The following is a 17,919-nucleotide window of genomic DNA, read 5'->3' as shown; positions in this document are numbered from 1 at the left end:
ATTAGATTATTTTGCACATAAGAAGAAAAATGTTTTAACAGTGGGTTTCTATTTCATCAAGATTTTACTGCATTTATTTGAAATGAGAACTGTCAAAAACATGGACTTCTTCACACTGGCTGGTCATCTTGCCTTCAGAGAAAACAGACAAACATAAAAGAACATAGAAACATAGGAATGACTTGAGAATCAATTTTATGAGTAACAATCGTGAGTCTATGGTTTTAAAGGTAATTATCCTTAAAGTATTGCCTTCTACCCACAATGGGAATTTCCTCTACTTTAAGGAATTTATTTGTGCATACAAAATACGCTTAGATTTTCAGATTAGCTGGCATGATTATCCTCCTGGATAACCTTGATACCAAGGTATCAATTCATCTTCTTCTGCTCTCTTCCCTCTCTTCTTCATCTGCTATACACGTATTATGTGCCAAACACTTGTGCTACTCTAAATGGTACTAAACCCACGTCCTCCTCCAGACGCAGAGGGCCGACAGAAGAGGTAATGAACAATTACCTGCTAAGAGCTTTATAGTCCCATGCGGAAATTGCTATGACACTGACATTTGCCAAATGCCATGAAGTTAATAAAAGAATTGAGCAAAGGTCCCCGTCTTCCAGAACTTACACTCTATTTGGAGAAAGGGGAGGGGAGGGGACAGTGGTGTTTAATAACGGGCAAATAAAGATATGCTCGCCCAAGAAGGAGAATTAAGAGGACACTGCGCTATAATAAGTAGGCAGGATTCATACAAATTCTCTTGAGAGGCTTGATTTTATGACCCTGGAGCCAATCTAACTATTGGGGCTTCCGAGTCCAGCGATTTCACTCACAGGCAGCGTCGGGGTAAAGTTCGCTACTACTGCCCGGAACCGGACCTGAAACCCTGGGCTCTCGCTACCTGGCACCCGGAGCTGAGCGGAGTGAGCTCATCCAGCCGCCGGAAAAGGGGCCGGAAGAGGCGGGATTTCTCAGGTGACGTCACCGGGCGCCGCGGGTAAGCGGCTGTTTGGAGTTCGGAGTGAACTGGGAGAGGGGGACGATGGCGGCCGATGATGCAGCTTTGGAGTCATTGGTAACGGGTCTGTACGACGTGCAGGCTTTCAAGTTTGGGAACTTCGTGCTGAAGAGCGGGCTCTCTTCCCCCGTGTACATCGACCTACGGGGCATCGTGTCTCGACCTCGTATTCTGAGTCAGGTACCTGCCCAGGAAAGGAAAGAAGAGGGTTGGGTGGCGGGGATGGGGACCAGGAGAGGGGGGGGAATGACAGAAGTTGGGCTGTGGGTGACAGCAAAAGAGCCAAGCAGGCGGGTCGACCGTGCTGTCGGCCTGGTGGAGTCTGTTTGCGAAGCCCAGAGACCAGGAACTGTTAGGCTTTTGAGGACCTAGAGGGCAGCCTGCACTGTGACTCGCTTGCTTTGACACGTGCTCTGCCAGAGAGTCGGGGAAACCCAGTTTGGGGCCTTTTCTTGCACAGAAGTACTTGAAAGAGTTCCGCGTATTTAACCTCGTGACAATGGGACGGCGGGGGGAGGGGAGGAAAAGGTGTGTTGGGGGAGAATTTAGTAGCTGCTTAAATACTTGGAAGGGCTCTTGCTAGGAAAGGGGGATTCGATTTTGCACTGTGTGGCCAGGAGCAAGAATTAAGGCCAGAGGGTGGACATTTCATGGAGGCAGTTTTTTGGTGAATAAAAGGGAAAAACTTTGTACAGATTAGAGTTTTCTAGCACAAGGCTTCTTAAACTCTGAGTAGATATGAATCACCTGGAATTTTGTTACAATGCATACTCTGATTGAGTAGATCTGAGGCGGGGTGGGAGGTTATGCATTTCTCACAAGCTGCCAGCAAAAGCTGCAGACCACAGTGTAAGTAGAAGGGTCTAAATGTGCTAATAGAGTTTCTACTAGCCGCATATGAATATTGAGCATTATGAATTTTTAAATTTATAGTCACATGCGACTAGCGGCTACCTTATTGGACCGTGCAGATATAGAACCTTTCAGTTATCACAGAAGTTCTATCTAGAAGACTTATGTAAGTTTTCTCCACCACTAAGGGTTTATGTTTGCCCTTTGTGAACCCCAGTCTGATGTTATTATGAAAAGGACTGAAGCACTAGTTGATGTGGGTTAGACTATTCTCACCATCCAGAATCTTGCTATGGTGCATCTCGTCAGTGCTGAGAAAGTGGATGACTAGGGATCTTCTTTTGAAAAGTTGGTTTATTTTTGAAGAAGTCATCAGTTAACAGATGACTAAAAATTATTTTTTTGATACTAGATATTGGGGTGTGTGTGTATGTGTCTGTGCTTTTTGGTAGTTAACTCAGAAGGAGTTCAAAATATTGAGAGAGCTAGATATAACAGAACTCCTTTCATGTCTACTTATTTATGCAAATAGGGTTTCTTATTATTTGCACCCCCAAAAAGCAAAAGAACTTACACTGAATTCTGACTTCCTAGTAGTAAGTAATAGTCAACTACAGTAGATACATAAATTAATTGCCAGGATCAGGTACCATTCATCTCACTAAGAAATGCATTTCCAGGGCTTCCCTGGTGGCGCAGTGGTTGAGAGTCCACCTGCCGATGCAGGGGACACGGGTTCGTGCCCCGGTCCGGGAAGATCCCACATGCCGCAGAGCGGCTGGGCCCGTGAGCCATGGCCGCTGAGCCTGCGCGTCCGGAGCCTGTGCTCCGCAACGGGAGAGGCCACAACAAGTGAGAGGCCCGCGTACCGCAAAAAAAAAAAAAGAAACGCATTTCCAAAATAATCTGTTTTTATGCTTCTATCAAAATTTGCAGATTATGTTTTAATTAATTTTATGCTCATAACAATTGTAATGATAACAGAATTTTTAACACTTAGAGAGTTATGGTCACAGGAAATTTTTAAAATTTACAATTTAGGGCTTCCCTGGTGGCGCAGTGGTTGAGAGTCCGCCTGCCGATGCGGGGGACACGGGTTCGTGCCCCGGTCTGGGAAGATCCCGCATGCGGCGGAGCGGCTAGGCCCGTGAGCCATGGCCACTGAGCCTGCGCGTCCGGAACCTGTGCTCCGCAACGGGAGAGGCCACAACAGTGAGAGGCCCGCCTACCGCAAAAAAAATAAAAATAAAAATAAATAAATTTACAATTTAAAATTTCAGTTTATATACATTTTTGTTGTGGAGAAGTATCATAGAATGATTAGTAGAAGTTTTTCAAGCACAGATATATATTGCATTAGAATAAAATTTTGTGGAGACAATGGAATGAAAATATGAGTTCAAAAAAATGTAAAATTTTCCAAGTTCATAATTCAGCATTTTCATTTTTTTTTTTAAGCAGATGTTGAGTATCAAATCAGTATAGCATTTGGATCCCATTGTATTCACTTAAAGGAGTGGTGTAACAGTTCTAGGATAATATGTTAATTTTTTCAGTACTCTAGAAGTTACATTTTTTACAGCTTAAAAGTATTCATAAATTTTTCAAATCTTTAGAAATACAGGAACAAAAAATTCTGAACACCTCTGATCTAGTTCACTAAGTAACTGCTTTTCTTCTTAAAATAAGATGGTGTTGGGTGGGAGTATGCATTCTGGCATTAAAATGTGATGATTTATGTAGAAAAGGATATTATCAACTAGTGCTTCACACAGTAGGCTCTGTATTTATGAGACCTTTATTTTTTTTTAAAGTCACCTTTCTTTTTTTTTTAATTAATTTATTTTTGGCTGCGTTGGGTCTTCGTGTTGGGTCTTCATTGCCGCGCACAGGCTTTCTCTAGTTGCGGCGAGGGGGGGCTACTCTTTGTTGCGGTGCATGGGCTTCTCGTGGCAGTGGCTTCTCTTTGTTGCAGAGCACAGCCTCTAGGTGCACGGGCTTCAGTAGTTGTGGCATGTGGGCTCAGTAGTTGTGGCTCATGGGCTCTAGAGTGCAGCATCAGTAGTTGTGGCGCGTGGGCTTAGTTGCTCCACGGACTTGGGATCTTCCTGGACCAGGGCTCGAACCCATGTCCCCTGCATTGGCAGGCGGATTCTTAACCACTGCACCACCTGGGAAGTCCTATGAAAACTTTAAGAAAACACTTTGGTGTATATTCTTCCATTGATTTTTTTATTAAGATATAATTGACATATAAAATTATATGAGTTTCAGGTGTACAACGTAGTGACTCTATTTGTATATATTGTGTAATGATTGCCGCAGCAAGTCTGGTTAACATGTCTGTGTTCATAGTTAAAAATTTTTTTTCTTCTGCTGAGAACTTTTAAGATCTCTCAGTAACCTTCAAATATGCAATACAGTATTATTAACTATAGTCACCATGCTGTGTATTACATCCCTATGCCTTACTTATTTTATAACTGTAAGTTTGTACCTTTTGAATCACTTCACCCATTTTGCCTACCCACTACTCTCTGCCTCTAGCAACCACTAATCTGTTCTGTGTATCTATGACTTGTCTTTTTGTTTGTTTTTTTAAGATTCCACATATAAATGAGATCATGAAGTAGTTGTCTTTCTCCATCTCACTTAACATAATGCCCTTCAAGTCCATCTACGTTGAGCAAATTTCAATGTTTTACAGTTATCGTGGCTGAATAATATTCCTTTGTGTGTGTGTGTGTGTGTACACCACATTTTCTTTATCCACTTGTTCATTCATGGTTGTTTTGCAAATTAGGTTGTTTCCATATCTTGGCTATTGTAAATAATGCTGTAGTGAACATGGGGGTGCAGAAATCTTTTCAAGATAATGTTTTCATTTTCTTCAGATAAATATCCAGATGTGGAATTGCTGGATCACGTGGGAGTTCTGTTTTTAATTTTAATTTTTCGTGGGAGTTCTGTTTTTAATTTTTAATTAAAATTTTTAAATTTTACTATTTTCCACAGTGGCTGAACTAATTAACATTTTCTCCATCAGTGCACAAGGGTTCCATTTTCTTCATATCCTCACCAACACTTATTATTTCCTTTTTTAAAAATTAATTAGTTTATTCTTGGCTGCATCGGGTCTTAGTTGTGGCATGTGGGATCTTCATTGTGGCATGTGGGATCTTTCATTGCAGCGTGTGGGCTTTTCTCTAGTTGTGGCCTGCGGGTTTTCTCCATAGTTGTTGCTCACGGGCTCCAGAGCACGTGGACTCTGTAGTTTGCAGCACACGGGCTCAGTAGTTGTGGCACATGGGCTTAGTTGCCCCACGGTATGTGGGATCTTAGTTCCCTGATCAGGCATTGAATCTGCATCCCCTGCATTGGAAGGCGGATTCTTTACCACTGGACCACCGGGGAAGTCCTTATACTTATTATTTCTTGCTCTTTTGATAATAGCCACTCAGAAAGGTGTGAAGTGATACCACATTGTGGTTTTGATGTGCATTTCCCTGATGATTAGTGATACTGAGCATCTTTTCATATGCCTGTTGGCCATTTGTATCAATATGTCTTCTTTGGAAAAATGTCTGTTCAGATCTTCTGCCCATTTTTTAATCAGATCTTTTTTTAAATTATTAAGCTGTGTGGGTTCTTTATATATTTTGGATACTAACCCCTTTTTGGACATATAATTTGCAAATATCTTCTGCAATTCAGAAGGTTACCTTTTTTTGTTACTAATGGCTTCCTTTGCTGTGTGGAAGCTCTTTAGTTTGATGTGGTCTCATTTGTTTATTTTTGCTTTTGTTGCCATTGCCTTTGAAGTTAGATCCAAAGAAATATCACTAAGAGTGATGTCAAGGAGCTTACTACCTATGTTTTATTCTAGGAGTTTTATGGTTTCAGGTCTTACATTCAAGTCTAATCCATTTTGAGTTAATTTTTGTGTATGGTGTAATATAGTGGTCCAGCTTCATTCTTTTGCATGTGGCTGTCCAGTTTTACAAACACTATTTTATCGAAGAGACCATCCTTTCCCATTGTATATTCTTGACTCCTTTGTCATAAATTAACTGAACATACGTGCTTGGTTTTATTTTTAGGGTTTATTCTCTTTTCTGTTCCATTGATCTATTTGTTTGTTTTTATGCCAATACCATTCTGTTTATAGTTTGAAGTCAGGGCGTGTGATGCCTCCAGCTTTATTTTTCTTTCTCAAGATTGCTTTGGCTATTTGAGATCTTTCATGGTACCAAAGAAATTTTAGGGTTGTTTGTTCTAGTTCTGTGAAAAGTGTCTTTGGAATTTTGATAGCGATTGCATTGAATCTGCAGACTGCTTTGGATAGTATGGACATTTTTACAGTATTAATTCTTCCAATATATGATCATGGAATATCTTCATTTATTTGTGTCATCTCAATTTTGTTCATCAGTGTCTTACAGTTTTTAGTGTACAGGTCTTTGACCTCCTTGGTTAAATTTATTCTTAGGTATTCTTTTTGAGGTAATTGTGTATGGCATTGTTTTCTTAATTTCTCTTTCTGATGGTTTGTTGTTAGTGTATAAAAGCACAACAGATTTTTTTTTTTTTTTTTTTTTTTTCGTTACGCGGGCCTCTCACCGTTGTGGCCTCTCCCGTTGCGGAGCATAGGCTACGGACGCGCAGGCTCAGCGGCCATGGCTCACGGGCCCAGCCGCTCTGAGGCATGTGGGATCTTCCCGGACCAGGGCACGAACCCGCGTCCCCGCGTCCCCTGCATCGGCAGGCGGACTCTCAACCACTGCGCCACCAGGGAAGCCCCACAACAGATTTTTGTATATTGATTTTGTACCTTGCAACTTTACTGAATTTGTTGATTACTTCAAACAATTTTTTGGTGAACTCTTTATGGTTTTCTAAATGTTAAATCATGTTGTTGCCCACTTAGTTACTTCTTCTTTTCCAGTATGGATGGCTTTTATTTCTTTTTTCTGCCTAATTGCTCTGGCTAGGACTTCCAATAGTATGTTGAGTAAAAATGGCAAGAATGGGCATCTTTATCATGTTTCTGATCTTAACGAAATAGCTTTCAGATTTTCGCCATTGAGTATAATGATTAGCTGTGGGCCTGTCATATATGGCTTTTATTATCTTGAGGTACGTTCCATCTCTACCCTTTGTTCAGTCTCTGTCATAAATGGTTGTTGAATTTTGTCAAATGCTTTTTCTGTACCTATTGAGATGATCATATGATTTTTCTCCTTTGTTTTGTTAATGTGGTGTATCACATTGATTTGTGGATGTTGAACCTTCTTTGTATTGCCTGGGATAAATCCCACTTGATCATGGCTTATTGTCCTTGTAATGTATTGTTGAATTTGGTTTGCTAATATTTTGTTGAAGATTTGTGCCTCTAAATTCATCAGCAATACTGGCCTGTACTTTTTTTGTTGTGTCCTTATCTGGTTTTGCTATCAGTGTAATGGTGGCCTTGTAAAATGAGTTTGGGAACATTCCCTCCTCTAACTTTTTGGAAGAGTTTGAGGAGGATAGGTATTAAATCTTTTTTGAATGTTTGGTAAAATTCAACAATGAAGCCATCTGGTCCTGGACTTTTGTTGTGAGTTGTTTTTTCTTGTTGCTGTTTTTGTTTGTTTATTACTGATTCATTCTCCTTACTAGCAATCGGTTTATGCATATTTTCTATTCATGATTCAGTCTTAGAAGATTGTGTGTTTCTAGGAACTTACCTATTTCTTCCAGGTTATTTAATTTGTTGATATATAGTTGTTCATAGTAACCTCTTATGAACCTTTGTATTTCTTTGGTATCTGGTGTATGTTCTCTTTCATTTCTGATTTTATTTATTTGAGCTCTCTCTTTTTTCTTGGTGACTCTAGCTAAATGTTTATCAATTTTATCTTTTCAAAGACCCAGCTCTTAGTTTCATTATTTTTTTAATTGTCTTTTTAATAGTCTCTTTCATTTTTTTTCCACTCCTATCTTTATTATTTCCTTCTTTCTATTAACTTTGGGCTTCATTTGTTCTTTTTCTGCTTTGTTTGGGTATAAAGTTAGGTCATTTATTTGAGATTTTTCTTATTTCTTGAGGTAGGCCTGTGTCATTATAAACTTCCCTTTTATAACTGCTTTTGTGGCATCCGATAGATTTTGGTATGTTTTGTTTTGATTTTCATTTGTCTTAAGGGTTGTTTTTGAAATTTCTCCTTTGATTTCTTCATTGACCCACAGGTTGTTCAATAGCATGTTGTTTAATCTTCACACATTTGAGATTTTTCTTGTTTTCTTTCTGTATTTCCAGTTTCATGCCATTGTGGTCAGAAAGATACTTGATATGATTTCAATAAATTTCTTGAGACTTGTTTTGTGGTCTAGCATATGATCTATCTTGGAGAATGTTCCATATACACTTGAGAAGAATGTGTATTCTGCTTTTGGATGGAATGTTCTCTGTATTTATTAGGTCCATATGGTCTAGAGTATTCTTGGTTGGAAGTGTTTTCCTTTGAGCACTTTGAATATGTCATGCCACTTCCTTCTGGCATGCAAAGTTTTTGCTGAGAAGTCTGCTGATAGTCTTATGAAGGGAGATTCTGTTGTATATAACAAGTTGTTTTTCTCTTGCCACTTTTAAGATTCTCTCCTTGTCTTCAACTTTTGACATTTTAATTATGTGTCTTGGTTCAGGTTTCTTCTGGTTCATCTTCTTTGGAACACTCTGGACTTCCTGAATCTTCAGGAAATTTTTAGCCATTCTTTCCTTTTTTTAAAAAATTGTGTTCCTTTTTTTTTTTAATATTAGAGTATAGTTGATTAACAATATTGTGTTAGTTTCAGGTGTGCAGCATAGTGATTCAGTTATACATATACATGTATCTATTCTTTTTCAAATTCTTTTCCCATTTAGGTTATTACAGACTATTGAGCATAGTTCCCTGTGCTATACAATAGGACCTTGTTGGTTATCTATTTTAAATATAGTAGTGTGTATATGTCAATTCCAAACTATCAATTATCCCTCCCTGCCCCCACCACCTTTCCCTTTTGTAACCATAAGTTTGTTTTTGAAGTCTAGGAGTCTATTTCTGTTTTGTAAATAAGTTCATTTGTGTCATTTCATTTTAGATTCCACATATAAGGGATATCATATGATATTTGTCTTTCTCTGTCTAACTTACTTCACTTAGTGTGATAATCTCCAGGTCCATCCATGTTGCTGCAAATGGCATTATTTCATTTTTTTAATGGCTGATTAATATTCCATTGTATTTATATACCACATCTTCTTTATCCAGTCATGTGTTGATGGGCATTTAGGTTGCTTCCATGTCTTGGATTGTGAACAGCAGGGCAATGAACATTGGGGTGCATGTATCCTTTTGAACCATGTTTTTTTCCAGATATCTGCCCAGGAGTGGGATTATTGGATCATATAGTAGCTATATTTTTAGTTTTTTAAGGAACGTCCATACTGTTCTGCATAGTGGCAGTACCAGTTTGTGTTCCCACCAACAGTGTAGGAGGGCTCCCTTTTCTGCAAGCCCTGTCCAGCATTTATTGTTTGTAAACCTTTTGATGATGGCCATTCTGACTGGTGTGGGTGGTACCTCTTTGTGGTTTTGATTTGCATTTCTCTAATAATTAGCAATGTTGAGCATCTTTTCATATGCCTCTTGGCCATCTGTATGTCTGTCTTCTTCGGAGAAATGTCTATTTCTGTCCATTTTTTGATTGAGTTGCTTGTTTATTTGATATTGAGCTGCATGAGCTGTTTGTAAATTTTGGAGATTAATTCACTGCCAGTTGCATCATTTGCAAATATTTTCTCCCATTCTGTGGGTTGTCTTTTTGATTTGTTTATGGTTTCTTTTGCTGTGCAAACGTTTTTAAGTTTAATCAGGTCCCATTTGTTTATTTTTTTTCCATTACTCTAGGAAACGGATTGAAAAAGATATTGCTGCAATTTATTTCAAAGAGTTTCCTGCCTATGTACTCCTCTAAGAGTTTTATGTTATCTGGTCTTACATTTAGGTGTTTAATCCATTTTGAGTTTATTTTTGTATATGGTGATAAAGAATGTTCTAATATTCTTTTACATAGCTGTCCAGTTTTCCCAGCACCACTTATTGAAGAGGCTGTGTTTTCTCCATTGTATAGTCTTTCCTCCTTTGTCATAGATTAATTGACCATAGGTGTATGGGTTTATTTCTGGGCTTTCTGTCATGTTCCACTGATTTTATATTTCTGTTTTTGTGCCAGTACCATAGTGTTTTGATGACTGTAGCTTTGTAGTATAATCTGAAGTCAGGGAGCCTGATTCCTCCATCTCTGTTTTTCTTTCTTGAGATTCCTTTGGCTATTTGGGGTCTTTTGTGTCTCCATACAAATTAAAAGTTTTTCTGTTCTAGTTCTGTGAAAAATGCCATTGGTAGTTTGATAGGGGTTGCATTGAATCTGTAGATTGCCTTGGGTAGTATATCATTTTGACAATATTGAGTCTTCCAATCCAAGAACACGGTATATCTTTCCATCTGTTTGTGTCATCTCTGATTTCTTTCATCAGTGTCTTATAGTTTTCAGAGTTGAGGTCTTTTGTCTCCTCAGGTAGGTTTATTCCCAGGTATTTTATACTTTTTGATGTGCTGGCAAATGGGATTGTTTCCTTAATTTCTCTTTCTGATCTTCTGTTTTTAGTGTATAGAGATGCAAGAGACTTCTGTGTATTAATTTTGTATCCTGCAACTTTACCAAATTTATTGATGAGCTCTAATAGTTTTCTGGTAGCATCTTTAGGATTTTCTATGTATAGCATCATGTCATCTGCAAACAGTGAGTATTTTGTTTCTTCTTTTCCAATTTGGATTCCTTTTATTTTTTTTTCTTCTCTGATTGCCATGGTTAGGACTTCCAGAACTGTTGAATGAAAGTGGCAAGAGTGGACATCCTTGTCTCGTTCCTGATCTTAGATGCTTTCACCTTTTCACCATTGAGTATGATGTTAGCTGTAGGTTTGTCATACATGGCCTCTATTATGTTGAGGTATGTTCCCTCTATGCCCACTTTTTGGAGAGTTTTTATCATAAATGGGTATTCAGTTTTATTAAAAACTTTTTCTGCATCTATTGAGATGATCATGTGATTTTTATTCTTCGATTTGTTGATGTGGTATATCATGCTGATTGACTTATGGATACCGAAAAATCTTTTTATCCCTGGGATAAATCCCACTTGATCATGGCGTATGATCCTTTTAATGTATTGTTGGATTTAGTTTGCTAGAATTTTGTTGAGGAGTTTTGCGTATATGTCCTTCAGTGATATTGGCCTGTAATTTTCTTTTTTTGCAGTATCTTTGTCTGATTTTGGTATCAGGGTGATCGTGGCCTCATAGAATGCACTTGGGAGTGTTCGTTCCTCTGCAATTTTTTGGAAGAGTTTCAGAAGGATAGGTGTTCAGTCTTCTTTAAATTTGATAGAATTCTGTGAAGCCATGTCGTCATGGACTTTTGTTCGTTGGGAGGTTTTCTGTTTATTTATTTTTAAAAATAAATATTTATTTATGTATGGCTGTGTTGGGTCTTTGTTGCTGTGTGTGGGCTTTCTGTAGTTGCGGCGAGTGGGGGGTACTCTTTGTTGCGGTGCGCGGGCTTCTCATTGCAGTGGCTTCTTTTGTTGCAGAGCACAGGCTCTAGGCATGCGGGCTTCAGTAGTTGTGGCACGCGGGCTCAGTAGTTGTAGCTCCTGGGTCTAGAGTGCAGGCTCAGTAGTTGTGGTGCACAGGTTTAGCTGCTCTGCGGCATGTGGGATCTTCCTGGACCAGGGATCGAACCTGTGTCCCCTGCATTGGCAGGTGGATTCTTAACCACTCTGCCAACAGGCAGTCCCTGCTGGGAGTTTTTTAATCACAGTTTCAATTTCAGTACTTGCAATTTGTCTGTTCATATTTTCTATTTCTTTCTGGTTCAGCCTTCAGAGAGTGTACCTTTTTAAGAATTTGTCCATTTCATCTAGGTTGTCCATTTTATTGGCATATGGTTGCTTGTAGTAGTCTCCTGTGGTCGTTTGTATATCTGTCGTATCCGCTGTAATTTCTTCTTTTTCATTTCTAAGTTTATTGATTTGAGCCCTCTCCCTTTTTCTTGATGAGTCTTTCTAAAGCTTTTTCCGTTTTTATCTTTTCAAAGAACGGGATTTTAATTTCATTCATCTTTTCTATTATTTTCTTCATCTCTGTTTCATTTATTTCTGCTCTGATCTTTGTGATTTCTTTACTTCTACTAATTTTGGGTTTTGTTTGTTCATCTTTCTGTAGTTGCTTTACGTGCAAAGTTAGGTCGTTTATTTGAGATGTTCTTTGTTTCCTGAGGTAAGATTGTATTACTATAAATTTCCCTCTTAGAACTCTTTTGCTGTGTCCCATAGATTTTGGATTGTCGTGCTTTCGTTTTCACTTGTCTCTAGTTATTTTTTGATTTCCTCTTTGATTTTTTCAGTGATCCATTGGTTATATAGTACCATATTGTTTAGCCTCCACTTGTTTGTGTTTTTTACAGTTTTTTTCCTTGTTGATTTCTAAACTCATAGCATTGTGATCAGAAAAGATGCTTGATATGATTTCAGTTTTCTTAAACTTACTGAGGCTTGCTTTGTGGCCCAGCATGTAATGAATCCTGGAGAATGTTCTCTGTGCACTTGGGAAGAATGTGTAGTCTGCTGCTTTTAGATGGAATGTTCTGTAAGTATCAATTAAGACCATCTGGTCTAATGTGTCATTTAAGACATGTGTTTCCTTATTGATTGTCTGTCTGGATGATCTGTTCATTGATGTTAAGTGGGGTGTTAAAAGTCCTTCGCTATTGTGTGACTGTCGATTTCTCCTCTTATGGATGATAGCATTTGCCTTATATATCGAGGTGCTCTTATGTTGGGTGCATATTTATTTACAATTTTTCTATCTTCTTCAACTGATCCCTTGATCGTTATGCAGTGTGCTTTGTGACAGACTTTATTTTATTTATTTATTTATTTATTTTTAACATCTTTACAGTCTTTATTTTAAAGTCTATTTTGTCTGACATAAGTATTGCTACTTCAGCTTTCTTTTGATTTCTGTTTGCATGGAATACCTTTTTCCATCCCCTCACTTTCAGTCTGTATGTGTCCCTAGTTTTGAAGTGGGTCTCTTGTAGACAGCGTATATATGAGTCTTGTTTTTGTATCTATTCAACCAGACTGTGTCTTTTGATTGTAGCATTTAATCCATTTACATTTAAGGTAATTGTTGATATGTATGTTCTTATTGCCATTTTGTTAATTGTTTTGGATTTTTTTTTTGTTTTTTTGCGGTACACGGGCCTCTCACTGTTGTGGCCTCTCCTGCTGCGGAGCACAGGCTCCGGACGCGCAGGCTCAGCAGCCATGGCTCATGGGCCGCTCAACAGCCGCTCCGCGGCATGTTGGATCTTCCCAGACCGGGGCACGAACCTGTGTCCCCTGCATCGGCAGGCGGACTCTCAACCACTGTGCCACCAGGGAAGCCCTGGATTTGTTTTTGTAGATCTTTTTTCTTCCCTTTCTCTTTTGTTCTCTTCTCTTGTGATTTGAAGTTTATCTTTACTCTTGTGTTTAGGTTTCTATTTCTTTTTTGTATGTGTATCTATTGTAGATTTTTGGTTTGCCATTACCATGAGGTTTTGATATAGCAGTCTATATATATACACGATTGTTTTAAGTTGCTGGTCTCTTAATTTCAAGTGCATTTCCAATATCCTGCATTTGTACTCTCCTCCTCTCACAGTTGCTGGTTTTGATGTCATATTTGTGTGTATGTGATTTCCTACCTTTACTGTGTGTTTGCCTTTACTGGTGAGCTTTTCCATTCGTAATTTTCTTATTTCTAGTTGTGACCTTTTCTGCCTAGAGAAGTTCCTTTAGCGTACGTTGCAAAGGTCTGATTGTACTGACCTTTGTACTGCAAAGGTCTGATTGTACTGAATTCTCTTAGGTTTTGCTTGTCTGTAAAAATTTTTATTTCTCCATTGAATCTGAATGAGAGCCTTGCTGGGTAGAGTATTCTTGGTTGTATGTTATTCCCTTTTATCACTTTAAATATATCATGCCACTCCCTTCTGGTCTGCAGTTTCTGCTGAGAAATCAGCTGATAACCTTGTGGGGATTCCCTTGTATGTTATTTGTTGCTTTTCCCTCATTGCTTTCAGTATTTTTTCTTTGTTTTTAATTTTTATCTGTTTTATTACCATGTGTATCGTCATGTTCTTCTTTGGGTTTATCCTGCCTGGGACTCTCTGTGCATCCTGGACTTGGGTGACTGTTTCCTTTCCCATATTATGGAAGTTTTCAGCTATTATCTCTTCAAATACTTCCTCAGGACCTTTCTCTCTTCTCCTTCTGGTACCCCTGTAATGCAAATGTTGGTGTGTTTAATGTTGTCCCAGAGGTCTTTTAGACTGTCCTCATTTCTTTTAATTCTGTTTTTTTTTTTATTTTCCACAGCCGTGATTTCCATCATTCTGTTTTCCAGCTCATTTATCTGTTCTTCTGCCTCTATTATTCTACTATTGATTCCTTGTAGTGTAGTTTTTATTGCAGTTATTGTATTGTTCATCTCTTTGTTTGTTCTTTAGTTCTTCTAGGTCTTTGTTAAGCGTTCCGTCTGTGCCTCCATTCTTTTTCTGAAATCTTGGATCATCTTTACTATCATTACTCTGAATTCTTTTTCAAGTAGATTATCTGTCTCCATTTTACTTGGTTGTTCTTCTGGGGTTTTATCTTGTTCCTTCATGTGGGACATATTCCTCTACCATATCATTTTGCCTAACTTTCTTTGATTGCGGTTTCTGCATGCTGCAGGGTTGTAGTTCTTCTGCTGTCTGCCCCCTGGTGGATGAGGCTGTCTAAAAGGCTTGTGCAGGCTTCCTGGTGGGAGGGACTTGTTCCTGCCCACTGGTGGGTGGAGCTGGGACTTGTCCCTCTGGGGGGCAGGGCCACATCAGGGGGTGTGTTTTGCAGGCAGCTGTTTGCTCAGGAAGACTTTAAGCCGCCTGTCTGCTGGTGGGTATGGCTGTGTTCCCACCTTGTTGGTTGTTTGGCCTGAAGCATGCCAGCTCTGGAGCCTACCAGCTGTTGAGTGGGGCCAGGTCTTGGTGAGAGAATGGCACCCTCCAGGAGGACTCATGCCAATGCGTACTCCCCAGAACTACCACCGCCAGTGTCTTTGTCCCCACAGTGAGCCACAGCTGCCTCCCCCACCCCACCTCCGTAGGAGACCCTCCAGTACCATCAAGTAGGTCTGGCCCAGCCTCTTATGAGGTTACTGCTTTATTCCCTGGGTCCTGGTCACATGAGACCTTTTGTGTGCCCTCCAAGAGTGGAGTTTCTATTTCTCCCAGTCCTGTGGAATTCTTGTGATCAAACCTTGCTTGCCTTCAAAGCCAGATTCTCTGGGGGCTCCTCCTCCCATTGCCAGACCTCCAGGCTGGGGAGCCTGATGTGGGGCTCAGAACTTTCACTCATGTGGGAGAACTTCTGTGGTATAATTATTTTCCAGTTTGTGGGTCACCTACCCAGAGGGTATGGGTTTTGATTTTATTGCGATTGCACCCCTCCTACCTTCTCATTGTGGCTTCTTCTTTGTCTTTGGGTGTAGAATATCTTTTTTGGTAGGTTCCAGCATTTTTTTTGTCAATGGTTGTTCAGCAGTTAGTTGTGATTTTGGTGTTTTTGTAAGAAGAGGTGAGCTCAAGTCCTCCTCTGCCATCTTGTCTCTGCACCCCAGTCATTATTTCTTCAAATAAGTTTTCTGCCCCTTTTTTTCCTCTCTTCTTCTGGGACTCTTCTAATCTATAATGTGAATGTTATTCTCAATATTTTTCCCTAGGTCCCCTACGCTATTTTTGCTTTTTAAAATGCTGGTGTTTTGTTCTGTTTATTGCTGCTCTGTTAGGGTGAGTTCCACTGCCCTGTCTTCCAGATTACTGATCTTTTCTTCTGCTTCATCTTGTCTGCTGTTGAACCCCTCTAGTTTATTTTTCAGATCAGTTATTGTATTCTTCAGCTCTTTGACTTGTCTTTGGTATGTTTTTATATTTTCTGTCTCTTTGTTGAAGTTCTGTGTTCATCCATTCTTTTTCCTATTTTGGTGAGCATCTTTAAGACCATTACTTTGAGTTCTTTATCAGGTAAATTACTTATTTCTGTTGCATTAAGGTTTTTTATTGGGGTTTTATCTTTTGTTTTCGTTTGGAACATATACCTGTTTTCTCATTTTGCTTGACTCTGTGTTTCTATGTGTTAGGTGATAGAGTTATCTTTTCTAGTCTTGAAGGGGTGGCCCTGTTTGGGAAATGAACCTTACTGTTCAACCTTGCTCTAGTTCTTAGTTGTTTCTCAAACTGTGCCTTTGATTGTTTCACACCTTTGGGGCCCAGAAATGCAATCCCCCCTAGCAACGAAAGCACACACTCAAGTGGTGTCCCCTGTTTGGGCTACATGTGCCCACTGGCTTTGGTGTGCATCCACACCACTGGTGTGGCTGCAGGATTAGTGGAGGATGGGGGAACAGGCTGCAGCAGAAACATGGGGAAGTGGTGTATTCACCCACTGCCTCTGGTGGGGCTGGGGCTGTGGTGCAGGGAGGGGCAGGCAGTAGCAAGTTAGAAAGAGAGTGTAAAAATGGTGCCTGCCAGTGGCTCCATACCTGGAGAAAGCCCCAACAGAGCCCCTCTGGCAGACACTTTAAGATTAGCAAGTGAACTTACTTCACATATGATCTAGGCTCTTTTCAGGCTACAGTTTTTGTGTTGGGTCCCAGGGTGAGTGAGTCTGCACACAAGCCATTTAAGAGCAGATCTCTATTCCCTACATCCATATGGTTTTCCTGGATCCAAGCCCTGTTGGTCTTCAAAGCCAGGTGTTTTGAGTGCTCATCTCTCCGGTGTAGGTCCCAGGGGTTGGGGTGACTGATGTGGAGCATCAGGGAGAAGTTCCATATTTGTGAGATCCCTCCTGGTTATGGGTTGCTGAAGTAGTGATGGAGTTTTTGGCGAGACTGTGTCTCTAACTCTCCTACCCATCTCCATGTGCCCTTTTATCCTTTGTTGTGCAGTAGCTGTTCACCTATCTCTTAGGTTCTTTTCGGAGGGAGTTGTTCTTAATGTAGTTGTAGATTTGTTGTGTCCATGAGAGGAGGTGAGTTCAGGATCTTCTAACTCCACCATCTAGAACCACCTTCCCACTTGTTTATTTTTGGTTTTATTTCTTTGCTTTTGGTGTCAAATCTAAAACATCATTGTTAAGACCATTGTCAAGGAACTTACCGCCTGTTTTCTCAAGGAGGTTTATGTTTTTAGGTCTTACATTCAAGTCATTAATCCATTTTGAGTTAATTTTTGTGTATGGTGTACGATGTAGTCTAGTGTTCCCAAAACCATTTTGTTGAAGAGACTGTCCTTTTCCCTTTGTGTATTCTTAGCTCCTTTGATGTAAATTAATTGAACATATATGTGTAGGTTTACTTCTGGGCTCTCTATTCTGTTCTGTTGACCTGTGTGTCTGTATTTATGCCAATACCATAGTGTTTTGACTACTATTACTTTGTAATATAGTTTGAAATCAGGGAATATGATACTTCCAGCTTTGTTTTTCTTTCTCAAGATTGTTTTGGCTATCCAGGGTCTTTTGTGGTTCCATACAAATTTTAGGATTGTTTGTTCCATTTCTGTGAAAAGTGCCATTGTAATTTTTTAGAAACTTCATTGAATCTGTATATTGCTTTTAGTATGGACTTTTTTTTTTTTTTTTTTTTTTGCGGTACGCAGGCCTCTCACTGTCGTGGCCTCTCCCGTTGCGGAGCACAGGCTCCGGACGCACAGGCTCAGCGGCCATGGCTCATGGGCCCAGCCGCTCCGCGGCATGTGGGATCTTCCCAGACCGGGGCACGAACCCGTGTCCCCTGCATCGGCAGGTGGACTCTCAACCACTGTGCCACCAGGGAAGCCCTAGTATGGACATTTTAACAGTTTAATTT

General features: G+C 39.8%; 1 protein-coding gene across 1 annotated transcript in view; it reads left to right on the top strand.

The window, feature by feature from the left end:
- The first annotated feature begins 992 nt into the window (after positions 1-992).
- UMPS (uridine monophosphate synthetase) overlaps positions 993-17,919 on the top strand; it is a 47,398-nt gene continuing 30,471 nt past the window's right edge. The window contains exon 1 of the mRNA XM_019923157.3: positions 993-1,202. Coding sequence (XP_019778716.1) covers positions 1,047-1,202 — 156 coding nt within the window. The 5' untranslated portion in view covers positions 993-1,046. The remainder of the gene's footprint in view (positions 1,203-17,919) is intronic.

This window comes from Tursiops truncatus, chromosome 4 (assembly GCF_011762595.2).
Source record: "Tursiops truncatus isolate mTurTru1 chromosome 4, mTurTru1.mat.Y, whole genome shotgun sequence".
NCBI classification, from domain to species: Eukaryota; Metazoa; Chordata; class Mammalia; order Artiodactyla; family Delphinidae; genus Tursiops; species Tursiops truncatus.
Note: the sequence above shows the minus strand (reverse complement) of the source record. Positions and strands in the feature narration are given on the sequence as shown.